A 13,274-nucleotide genomic window follows, 5' to 3' on the forward strand; every position below is an offset into this window, starting at 1 on the left:
GATTTGATAGATCTTACTGAAATCAGTTGTTTCAGCATAACCTCAAGAAGCTGACTTTTTCTCGAGTCGCAAGTCAGTATTTAATCCTTCTTTACTTAATGACCCATGCAAAAGAAAAGACGAATCAATTAATAATTTTTATTGAATCAAGAACTTTTGTATATTCTTTTTCTCTTAAATTTAAAATTTAAATGTTACTCGAAATTTAAATTATTATTAGCTTGAAATTTTATAACTGATTAACATATATGATACAATTAGTTGAATTTATATTTACAATTTATTGAAAAGAATAACACATTAATAACTTCAGATGTATTATGTTAATGCAAGTTCTCATCCATTCAGAATATTTAACTTCAAGGGTTCCTTTAAGACAAACAGTTTTAAAAAGTTACTATAACATAAATAGTGTTTGCAATTAGAAATATGCTATTTTATACGCAGGCATGATCATTTTACATGTGCCCACAAAGACATCCCTGCCCTTGGGCAAATAGCCCTCGAGTTCTTCGCCATAACCACAAGTAAATAAACTAAAAACATTTTACATAAAGCAAAGAGTGAATATACAAACTTTAAAGGCTGGAATTAATTTCAGCTGCACTTTGTTTCACCAGATTAAATTATATCAAGAATGAGCAGTTGAATGTGCAAATGGAATTCACTAACTGGAAAAACTCAACCTTTATTAGTAGATTAGCTGATTTTTAAAGAAGAATAACTGCGCCAATTGTTTTCCTGAAATATTCTAAGCCTTTTTCATTAGAAATCCATCCTAAAAAAGGGTTGATTTTTTTCCCAGTTGTTAAAGTCTGAATCAAGGTGGGAGCTCTTGATAAACCTGTAACGACTTTTATGTTTAAATATATAAAAATATAGTTTAGCAAATATATATTACTGATCAATTGTCTAAACAATCTTTTCTTTCCCCAACCCTCCCTTTTACCCTCTCAATTATACCTTAAAAGTATAAAAAGAATTTTGGTTTTAAGAAAAAAAGGAAACTAACATATGAATAAAAAATGACTCTAAAGATTGTTTGTAAAACAGCGTGCATGCATATGGATTATTTCATTACAAGCGCAGTCTAAAATTTTTTAGCTGTAAGAATTTAAAATAAAGTTTGCATTAAATCTTTAAAAAAAAAAAAAAAAAAAAAAAAAAAAAAAAAAAAAATTGGTAGTTGTAGGAATCTAAACGGAATTCACATTAAAAAAAAAAAAAAAATCCACGAGAAGAAGAGGGGAAAATGTTTCTTTTTCCTCTCTCGTTTTCCTCGGATCTTCTAGGTCAACGGTTCTCAATCTTTTGAAAACGCGTACCACCTAAACACAAATTGAAAACATTTAGTACCACCACTACAAAAGTACTACTACTACCATCACCACTCTTGGATCAAAGCTTCAGCTCGGATAAATTTACGAGTGTTAGAGAAAAAACTCAATCAGGATGTTGGGATTTTAATTTTTGAATTTAATTGTTTAAAATACTTTGCTTCTTTGCGTACCACCTATTTTTCTTTTGCGTACCACCAATGGTAACGCATACCACCGGTTGAGAACCCCTGTTCTAAGTCATTAATGTTTTCATTGATCAGTTGTTCCACTATTACAAAACAATATGCATGATAAAGGAATTTCCTGATATTGATTTTATGATAACTAACTGTTCCATATTTTTATTTAATGCACTTTGTTACTCTATTTATTTTTAAATGACATAATAATTTGTTTTAAGAAATATAACTGTTATCAGAAACCAAAATTCGAACATATCACTCAGAGTTTTAATTTAGGTTTAATTGGAAACATATTTCATAGGCAACTTTGTTTTCCTGATAATAATTTTTACCTAATAAGAGGGAGTTTATGTATCATACAGTAATAACCAGATTACTGATGGAAAATAACCCCAAAATTTTAAAATTATCTTTTTATTATTATTTTTAAAAATGCAAGTTTATAAGAATATAGCTAATATTTAATATCTAAAACATTTTTCGCTTTCCTTCGTTATGTACCTGATATTTGAAACCATTAACTTTATTCAACTGAACATAACAAGTTTCTGCCTTCACAAATTTTCAAATACTGTGTAATTTTTTAATAATATGGGAGACCAGAAGTCTAACCTTTCTAGATGCATTTCATTTAGTTTTTTACTCATGCGATTTTTAACATATACCAATAAATGAATAATTAGCATTAATAGTTACTAAGGAAAATTAAAATTTTAACTAGTGCTGCCATCTAGTGTCGAAGACTGTTATTTAAACACAAGGGGGCTCTAATAATGTTTCATTCAATAAAATGAACCCAATTGTATTCACATTCTTTACGTACATCGTTTACATTTCGATGTGTTTAGACAAAGTCGATAACGTACAATTCATCCTGTTGCTCATTTGCACCTTCTTCAGCGACCAGCAATTCGTATTCTTCGGCGGCAAAGCGATCCCAGTCGCTTATCTCTGGTCCTTCGCCATCATGCTCCTAGAACGTACAAAAGTATTTTAGAGGAATACTAGAGATAGCAGACATAGAAAAATTTAAAAATTTAAAATGAGAAAATTATTTAAAGAAAAAAAAAAATATATAAAAAATATTAGGAAAAAAAAAAAAAAAGGGAATCATAAATATTATCATTAGCCCAAAGGGGCAGTTTGCCCAGAAGGGATATTAATTTCGTTTTGGCACTTTGCGTTCGATCACTATAAACGGCATTTCACTTTTCGAATTGTTGCCACCAAATATTAGAGCCTTGCATTATATTTAAAGAAATTAAATATTGAAGGATTTGCATGAATGTGTGAATGTTTCTCGCACTGTGAAAAACCAACGGTATCTAGATACATAAAATTTTGAATAACGTAGTCCTCAACTCGAATACGGATATCTAAAAGCCCTAAATTGGAATTTGTTTTTTTTTTTATATATTTCATAGTTTGTAAATTTTAACGAATTTTTGATTAACAAACTAACGATTTCAAAGCGAGTAATGGCAACACTGTACAAAAAAAAAAAAAAAAAAAAAATTATCTCTAGCACGCGAGTTTGTGTATCACAAATTCCGAAGATATGTTCTCTTTAAATATCTAGGGATATTGCTGTTGAATTCAATTTTATATTTTAAAAGTGAAGAAAATTATATTTAATAAATAAAGGTAACAGACAAAACGTTAAAAAAAGATCCTTCGGGCGTATATAAAATCAGATTTTTTTTACGATTATTATTATTATTATTTACATTTTGAAAAAAGCAAAACTGGTAATATGTAGATTTAGAATTAAATGAGGATACTATGTAACACTTCATTCCTGCTAGCTTGCTTGCATCGTGAATTAAAATACCAGTAACAGTTGATTAGCAAGATCATATATAAAAAAATGCACAAAAAATTAGATGATTTAAATAACAAAGAAGAATTAAATAACAAAGAAGAAAGCTTAAAAATATATGATGTCAAGGGAAAAAAAAAAGATATTTATATATGAATTGCAACTTAAAAACTAATAACTACTCAGGCCTTTAATTATTTGTGATATAACGAAAACTATTACTTATTTATTATTTTTTAGTTAACAGTATTGAAATTCCAAGTTTGCTTTACAGCTAAATCAAGCTCAAGATAAGTTTCAATAAAGAATTATTATTTAAAAAAATAGAATAAAATTAATATTTCTTTTAATTTCTTAATTAAAAGTATTATTTAATTAAGGTATAAAAATATTAAATTGCTTTCATATAAAAACCTTGCACTTTCGCACATGTTAATATTTCAAATACTTCATATGCACTATGTTTACAGAAGAAAACAGATTTCTTTAAATTAGCTATAATGAACTTTTGTATTAGAAATGTTTACGATATTGATGAAAATATATTATATTTCCTAACTGACAGCTTTAGTTAGTTTTTCTACATACAGGAAAAAAAAAAAAAAAAAAAAAAAAAAAAAATGCTTCAGTCTTACCCTTTGAGACACAAATGGATCCCTTTGTTCATGATCGAGATATTTTTCTAGATTGAAGAAGGTATCAAAGAATATTGGAGTCATTTTACATTTCTTTAAATCTGCTAATGAAATTTTACCAGGAATCTTAGGCTTTATGATGTCCAGCATCTAAAAGATATTTCAGTATAAAGTATTAAAATAATTACAGATAAAAAAAGATAACAATTTACTCATCTTACTAAGGATAATAATTGATTACGACACGAAATTCAGCGATTATTTTTATGAATTTCACGGGATATTCAGAGATTTTTGCAAATATAAATAAATAATTCATTACGACACGAATTTCCGCAATTATTTTCATGAATTTCAGGGAATATTTAGAGATTTTTTTGCAAATATAAATAAATAATTGATTATGACAAGTATTTCCTCTATGATTTTCATGAATTTCAAGGGATATTTCGAGATTTTTACGAATATAAATAAATAATTAATGACGACACGAATTTCGGGGATTATTTTCGTGAATTTCAGGTATATTTAGACATTTTTACAAATATAAATAAATAATTGATTACGACACGAATTTCCTTGATTATTTTCATGAATTTCAGGAGATATTTAGAGATTTTTGCGAATATAAATAAATGATTGATTACGACACGAATTTCTTCGATTATTTTAGTGAATTTCAGGGTACATTTAGAGATTTTTGCAAATATAATTAAATAATTGATTACGACAAGGAGAGGACTTCCTCGATTATTTTCATGAATTTCAGGAGATATTTAGAAATTTTTGCAAATATAAATAAATTTACGATTTCTTAAAACTTTCTTTTATAAGTGTTGGGTTATTTTCATATTCAAATAAGTTTAATGCTTTCCAATGCCTTTTTAAACTTTTTAAAATTAACCTAATACAATACAATTGGGTTCATTTTAAGTCTTTACGTACAACCAAAAATAAATAAATAAATAAATAAAGATTACATTAAAGCAGAAAATGTGTATGTGTTAACAGTATTACGTAATTAAGATAAATAACAAGCCAAACAAGTATTAGTTTAGAAGTAAAAAAAAAAAAGCAGCGTTATATAGGACTAGTTTCGATGGTTTTACCAAACCATCATCCTCAGCTGCCAAAGATTTTGCACTTTGGCAGCTGAGGATGATGGTTTGGTAATCAAGTAAAGGTTACTATAAATTAAGAATTCTGCCAAGTGAATTACACTGGTGTGCAAAAATTAAGGACGAGAGGGTTTTTTCAATATAACTTTGTACAAAAGCTTTCCAAATCAACACATTTAATACCATAAGATCCCCAATACGTAAGGACATGAGTAATGTAAGCAACACTTACTAAAAGAGAAATCAGAGGGATAAAAAGAAGCTTTATTGAAAAAGTAGCATGGAGCGCAATGCGACTGAAGGCCGAAACATCCCTGTGATGGGTGTCCAGCAAGAAACATCCGGTGTTTAATAGGGCATATGATCCCCCTGAATGCTAGGCAGGTTTCACAGCGTCTGCCCATGCTGAGAATGAGGGTGTCAATGAGTTGTTGAGGCATTGCTGCCCATTCGTCTTGCAGCGCCAATCGAAGCTCCGGAATCGTTACTGGTGGTAAGGTACGAGCTGCCAAGCGTCTGTCTAGAAAATCCCATACATGCTCGATGGGATTGAGATCCGGAGATCGTGCCGGCCAATCCATACGTTCAATATCCTCACTCTCTAAGAGCTGTTCGGCAGCTACTGTGCGATGACATGGTGCATTGTCGTCCATGAAAAGGAACTGCGGACGCATAGCGCCTCTAAAAAGACGCACATATGGAAGAAGAATCTCGTTACAATAACGGGTCCCGTTGACTGAACCTGCGTCGAAGATGTGAAGGTCTGTACGACTACCAAGCATGATGCCTCTCCAAACGAGAACACCGCCACCTCCATACCTGTCCCTTTGAATGATGTTCGAGGGATGATTTCGGCTTCCCCGCTCTCTCCGGATGAATATGCGATGAGAATCGCTACTCAGACTGAATCTGCTCTCATCTGTAAAGACTACTCGTCCCCATTCATTGTCTCTCCAATTCCGGTGTTCCTGGCACCACAGAGAACGCCTTCTCCGATGGGCAGGCGTTAGAAGTACACATCGTACAGGGCGTCGTGGAAACAGACCACCACCGTGCAGTCTTCTGGCCACGGTAAAACGCGATATCGGTCGTCCAGTCGCCTGTGTAGTGTGTCTAGCGATTTCTGCCGCTGTCTGCCGCCTGTTTCTTCTAGCCTGTAAGGCAATATACCGGTCATCTGCGGGTGTGGTTCCTCGTGGACGACCACTACTAAACCCCCGGATAGCTGTTCCTGTAGTTTGAAATTGTCTCCAAAATCGTGAAACGATGCTGTGAGCAATTCCGAGCTCTGCAGCCACACTTGTCACACTGCGGCCTTCCTCCAACTTCCCAATGATTCGACCTCGGTTAAAAGCATCCAGATGTCTCGTCTAACAGATTGATTATTCGCCATTTCTCGCTGAGGTAGCAGCTCGGTGTGATTTTAACTGCTATACGGCGTGCAATCTCTTTGCCAGAAATATTGATCTTACACCGACAATATGCTCTATACTACTCAGACACTCCCCCATTACGTCTACCTGCATATCTGCGCATGCGCTACCGTACATCACCTTACTTAATCCCCTGATTGGTCTTTCTGTCCGCTCTGCCTCTTCGTTCAGCTGATATGCTAATTTTTCGACTTCGTCCTTAATTTTTGCACACCAGTGTATTCTTGGCGCTAACTGAAAAAAATTCGCCACGATAAATTTTTAAATTTTATCATAAATTTCTCACCAAAAATTAAAAAAATTAATATTTAGGCATAATTTGAGTCGTAGAATCGAAATATGGAAAAAAAAAGTATATGTTATTTCAGAAAAAGTCCGATTTTGTGTCAAAATACCTATGCTAGAATAATGCTATATATAAATCTAATATATATTCTAAGTCGAGACATGAAAAATGCAATTTGAATTTCATCAATCGGACCAGTAGAACTGGAGCTACAGAACTGTGGCCCCCTTTTTTTTGCACCATGTACTTTCTACATGATTATTAGGATCATATACAACAAAATAACTGAGAAAGAATAACATGCTGAGATAATTTAAATAATGATGAAGATGGGAATTTAGAAGTTTATTACATAGGAAAAGAAAAGATATTTTATGCACCGTAAATTAGACTGAAACTAAGAGACACAATGTCTTTTAGAAAAGTTTTGTCGTTAATGATGAATGAAAGATACACATTCACAATACACATATTAATTTAAACAATACAATTCACATATTAAAAATTTTAATTTCAGAACGAACGCCATAGGGAAATACTCAATTTTTCTAATTTATTGGGAAGGGTTTTATTGTGAATTTTTCAACAAATTTTTATTAAAAATGCCATTGGTAACAAACTTCCTTTCTCATTTTCAAGTATTCATAACCTCATCAGAAATAATCTGTCAAAAAAGAAGCTAACTAAGCAAAGAGTAGGATTAGGATGAAAAAATAAATTTTTTTAGGAGATAAGACTACTTTGGTTTATAAGAGTCAGAGAAAAACAATGATAAAAACTGGTGTATCAGTAACCTTATCTCAAAGGAACATTCACTTACTTCTTTTCTAATTTTATATTCAATAAACAGGGTAACTTACACCCACCGGCAATTTAACTAAAACTGCGAAATTTTAAAGTCTGCTTAATTTAAGCAATGCATGTTTATGCTCATTGGTAAAAAAAAACACACACACAAACAGAGTACATTAAGACATAGTGACGTTATAACTGTTCACTTCCACGCCTATCGAATTAATTTCAACCTATTCGTTGCCCTACGTTGGCAACACGCGTTTGAGATTTGTCGTTGAAAGAATTCGGTCGCTAAAAGCGTAGCTGATTTAGAACTATTGTAGTTCTTATTTTAAAGTTTATCTGTATTGCTGAATTATTATTAAATGTTTTGCATGTGAATGTTTTATTATTATATGTTTCCAGTTTGATTTGTATAAACTTTTTGATTGATTAACGGCCATTGAACAATAGCTATCCCAGAAAATTCATGTCTAGAATAGGATTCTAAAGGACAAACTCTGAATTTTATTAATAATTGGAAAAATGATAGGTCAAATACGAGTAATTTTATAAACTTGTACAAAACTCGTCGAATTAAATCTGCGTAAAATACAATTGTAAGTTTATAATAGTCTGAAGAAAGATTAAAAAAACTAACGAATTCTTTCTATTATTTTTATTATTCACAGCATTAATTTAATGACAAACAAGAAATTATACCAATAAGAAGTCTATTAATCTGTGGCAAAAAAATGCACTTAATGTGAATTACTTGAAGAAATTTTAATATTTATACAATCAATCACAGCATAATTCACATAAATTATTGCTGTTATTTGTGTGAATTACAGTAGTTTGTATTTTAATTAATAATTAAATTATTACCTGACACAAACAGTCGTTAAAAGGTAGCGTTTCGATTCCCAAGGCTTCCAACCTTTGTAGTTGTTCCTGATAAAAATATTCCAATTCGTACATAGAAAGGAAACCATCCCCGTCTAAGTCCATGCAACGGAACCAATATTCAATGCTAGAAAGTTATCAAAATCATAATTAGATACGAATTCAGGTTCTGTGAAGATAAATTTTTATTGATACGAAAAATAATGCAAAAGCAGAAAAGTCATTTATAATTCTACAAGATGATCGGGAAAATCTAGCAAAAAGGTTGACGCAGAATGAAGAGACCCAAATAAACGGTGGAATGAGTGAGCCCAAACGGCGCCTTTAGGTGGTGTTGGGTGTTATTGAGTAGAAGATAAAAGCGTTCTGCTGGCGTGAATTATCATTCCCCATGCGGAAAAGTAGAGCGCGATGAATCTGTAAAGCTGCAGATGCAGCTGCTCAAGAAGGTACATTTATTGCACATCTAATTCAGAAATTGCTTGATTCCAGCTGCATAGATAAGATGCATGTCGGGGAGCTTCGTGTTCGTGTAGCGATGCATACCGCTCGACATTCACACAGGAAATTTATCCCTGCTGAACTCTTACCTTCCGCTGAACAGCGCCATTTTGGCACACACATTCTATTACAAAATACCGTTACGAAATGGCCAGCTGCGGTAAGATAGCTGCTTTACAAAGCGAGGTCAGGGTTACCAGAAAGTGAGAAAATGCAGGTTTGCCAGATTTGATGCGAAAGCGTCCATTTGGCGACAATATTGGAGATATGCGATAGACGGAGCGAGAACATTCTAGAACGCATTCTTAGCGGTTTGCCTCGGGAATGTTTTCGAAGGTAGGTTAAAGCTATATATACCCTGCCTTGGTATTTACAGATTATATTCAGAAGACATTTAATAATATCGTTGTTGTAATGGTACTGAACGTTTAACTTATTCGAAGGGCCTTGAAAACGAAACTTCAAAAAAGGAACGGTGAACCAAGAAAGGTTGGTAAACTAGATTCTAGATTTATTCCTCCAGTTAGACATTATCTCCTGCTCTGATATCTAATAAGTATACGCTGTTTTTGCGACACAGTTTAGGTTCACAGCGAATATTACAATTTTGGCAGGTCGGTTAGTCGGTCGGAAACCAAATAAAGTTGATGTATTCTTTCAAATAGACATAATTAGCTTTACTCGGTCGTTATTTTAAAGGCATTAAGTATAAATATATTCCACGAAGACATCCCTCCCTTCTGTGTAGTGCATGGAGGTAGGAAGTAAGATGGAGTCGCCCTAAACAAGTTTCTCCAGTACCCTGCTCTGAAGCACCCTACGTGGTGACCAAAACATTGGGTCATTTACCATTGAGTTCAATGGGATTTGACGCGTTCGGATATAAATATTTTGTAATTACGTCGTAAATATACATATAAATGTATATATTTTCTTTTTCTACAACACTTCAGAGTTCTAAGTATGTGAAAACAACATATTTTTAAACAACATTTCATTCTGAACGGAATTAAATGTTATACTTTTCACAGGACAGTTTTCTCAGTATTATGAATGAAATATTTTCACAAGTTTTCGTTAATTACATTAGAAAAAAAAATTAAGGTAATTCGATTTTATTCGGTTAAGGTACAAACATTAAGATCAAAGTTTATTGTATTATTAATATTAAAATTAAGCATTATTTCTTTTCTATTTATAGAGCTTCTTCCTAAAATACTTTCTTAAATATGACATGATTTTTTGGCTTCTGAGGCATCTTTTAAATCGAAAAATGAAAGTCAATTTATAATTAATGCTCTATTCGGTTCATTTTAAATTAGAGAATTATTAGGAATTAGCGAAATACTTTAAATAGTACTTGACTTTCTCTGAACATTTCTGAAAGGAAATAAAATAAGTTTTTTGAAGTATTATTTAAAACTTGTAACTGAGTTATTATAAAATGTAAGGGGAATAATCCTTTTAATTATATTTATCAGAATTTTTTTTACCCTTAATTTCAACAATACATAATCCAAAACTCTTTATTACGTTCTTAAGTGCACATCTCATAGTATTTGCTTTACAATACCTTTTAACAGATTGCTTTCCAATACGAACAATTCTTGCTTAAATAGTTTTATAACGTAATTGTCAACAGGATTTCAATGTTTACAATTCAATATTAACCTTTTAATTGTCATGCCCGAGATTATCTCGGGGACAGCACTGGTGTTCGAAAATGTCACGCCCGAGTATTTCTCGGGGTAATTTTTTTTTTTTTTTTTTTTTTTTTTTGAGTGCATCGTATTGTCATACCCGAATATATATCGGGAGATGTTTATTTCGGCTACATTTGGTTTTTCCAATAAAAAAATTTGACAATTTGTGTACCCAAATCATCAAAATAACTTGACAGTTAAAGCGTTAAGGTTATTATATATTTAGATAACATTTATAATTATTATAAATTAGATACATTTAGATACATTTCTTCACAGTACAGTTGTTTATAAGTGAATAAATTCTTCATTTCAAATACATTTATAAATAATTTAATGAATATTTATGTATTTTGTCAAAGGCAGATACATGGTTTTTGCAATAATATGCAACAATAATATATGGATGTGAAAAAAATTTGTTTTATTTAAAACATTTTGGCGTTTGGAAAATAAAATAAAAGTAGCGAATACTCTAGCGAAAAGTAGCGAATCAAGGGTATCGAAAGACGTATACAATTTTAAATGTACCGTAAGGTATTTTTCATTCTTTAAGCATAACATTTTTCTTAAAATCTATATTTTTGTAGTTCAACAGCTTAGAATTTTATAAAACAAATTCATAATCAAAATCGCTGTTGTTAGTTATCGAAAAATAACCAAGATGTGATTTTTGCGTAAATGTCACTAAAATATACAAATTGCTATTATCCATTACACTATGAATGTTTCTTTCATGCGAAATTTTCGATTTCATTTTCGGTTTGTATGGAACTGTCGTGTGTCGAAATACTATCAGAATCCTGTCAAGCGAGCTTCTGAATGTAAACAAAGAACACCCCATCTGGCCCAAGGCGATATTTTCCGGAGTACCTTTGCAACTTAATGCAATTACCTCCACAACTTCGTTAAGAAAACTGAAGTAATTAAGAAAAAGCACTGGCTAAAGGGAATGAAGGACACCGTTAAGGGTTTACGGGGAAGGAAGTGAGTAAGGAGTGCCCCCATCTGGTGACCCAAGCTTCAAAGCAGTGCTTCACTTCTAGTGTGGATTGGCCCCTCCTTCCGTTCCTACCTCCATCGTGTAGTGCCTTGGAGCGGAATACGTAAATAAAGTAATAATCAAGATAAACAAACGTTATTTTAAAAAAACTGTATATAAGAGCATTTTCGTTTTAAATTGCACGTGTTTAAATTATGATTACTATATAAATTATACACTACAAAAACACGAAAAAAGAAGGAATGAGTCTCATGACGTGGTTTCATGTTAACATCAATTAATTAACTGATATAATTTTTTTTTTTCGTAAACAGTTTATGTTGAAATCAAATTTAATTAAAAATAAATCAGGAAAACGGAAAAAAATTAATTAATTTCTTTTAAAAAGTAATTCGTACCTCCTAGGATGCCTTTTATCTTCTTCAGATATAAGAAACCATACAAATTCAGTATAGCTCATTTTCCCTTCTTTCTGTTTAGGACCTCTGAGAAAATAAGAAAGAAAACATATATATTTAACAACTCATAAAAACTGATTATAAAGCAAAAAAATCTGAAGGATAATATATAGGATATAACTGAATATAAAATTCAGAATAGACAGTAAATGAATAGACAGTCTTGCAGTCTTCTTTGCTCCTGATGACGAGGGATCTGTGTGCCTTCGAAATCGTTTGAGATTCAAGGTTGTTGTGTTACTAATTTTATGTTTCACTTGGCGTGTTTCTCATCTGTTTTCAGAACTGTATAAGGTATTTTCGCCCTTCTTCCAGGATGCCTTCGTTGTGTAACGGTAGCACACTCGCCTTCGTAGTGTAACGGTAGCCCACTCGGCATATTCGAGAGGACCAGGTTCGAGACCCCGCGACAGCACTGCTTATGTTTCATGGATCCTGCTTCAAAATAACTTAATGACTCCATAGTGGGGCCCGAACTAATTCGTGGACAATAATTCGTCACCACCAGCATTTGCTGATTGGGTTCCCTAATCCCCAGTCACCCATTAAAAGGGGGAATATATAAGGTATTTTCTCCCTCCTTCTAGCATGCCTTCGTAGCGTAACGGTAGCCCACTCGGCGTATTCGAGAGGTCCAATTTCATGTCTCCTGTTTTAAAATAACCTAATGACTCCACAACTGAATATATTTTTCTGAAGAATATAACTGAATATATTTTCTTAATTACATTGAATTATATTAAAAGTTTATAATAGTTATGTTTTCATTGTTTATTCTCAATCACTTCCTTAAAATAAATTTTTAATAACAGATTCTTTAAAAAAAAAGGTTTGCATTAAATTATCTAAAAATGACACACTTCCCCCCCCCAGCGCTACAGTCAAAAGATTGAATATGAGACAATCAAAATTAAAATCAGAATAAGCGAACTGCGAATTAAATACAGACATTTGCCAAAAATATTTTTTTTCTAAAAAAAAAACGTAAATATCAAGAATTAAAATAAGTGCAAACAAAATATAAATATGAAGAATATAACTGGTCGAAGATTCATAATTAAAACGAAAGTAAAATTGCAACATTTTAAAGGAAGAAAGAAAAGATTTTGAAAAGAT

General features: G+C 31.9%; 1 protein-coding gene and 1 long non-coding RNA gene across 4 annotated transcripts in view; both read right to left on the reverse strand.

Annotated features, from left to right (window-relative positions):
• Positions 1-13,274, reverse strand: part of LOC146997986 (uncharacterized) — a 199,046-nt gene that overhangs the window by 4,731 nt on the left and 181,041 nt on the right. The window lies entirely within an intron of this gene.
• The window catches only part of LOC118191505 (uncharacterized), a 197,967-nt gene that overhangs the window by 4,731 nt on the left and 179,962 nt on the right, over positions 1-13,274 (reverse strand). For 2 of the 3 annotated variants that reach the window (XM_085812890.1, XM_085812891.1), the window contains 4 exons: positions 12,099-12,185; positions 8,476-8,620; positions 3,977-4,126; positions 2,389-2,495 (listed from right to left, as the gene is read on the reverse strand). In XM_085812890.1, coding sequence (XP_085669016.1) covers positions 2,389-2,495; positions 3,977-4,126; positions 8,476-8,620; positions 12,099-12,185 — 489 coding nt within the window. Of the gene's footprint in view, positions 1-2,345; positions 2,496-3,976; positions 4,127-8,475; positions 8,621-12,098; positions 12,186-13,274 lie in introns of all 3 variants that reach the window. The other variant, XM_085812892.1, reaches the window with a different exon arrangement.

The sequence above is a fragment of the Stegodyphus dumicola genome, chromosome 3 (assembly GCF_044657685.1).
Source record: "Stegodyphus dumicola isolate Sdum_Otavi_A_Nest chromosome 3, ASM4465768v1".
NCBI lineage: Eukaryota > Metazoa > Arthropoda > Arachnida > Araneae > Eresidae > Stegodyphus > Stegodyphus dumicola.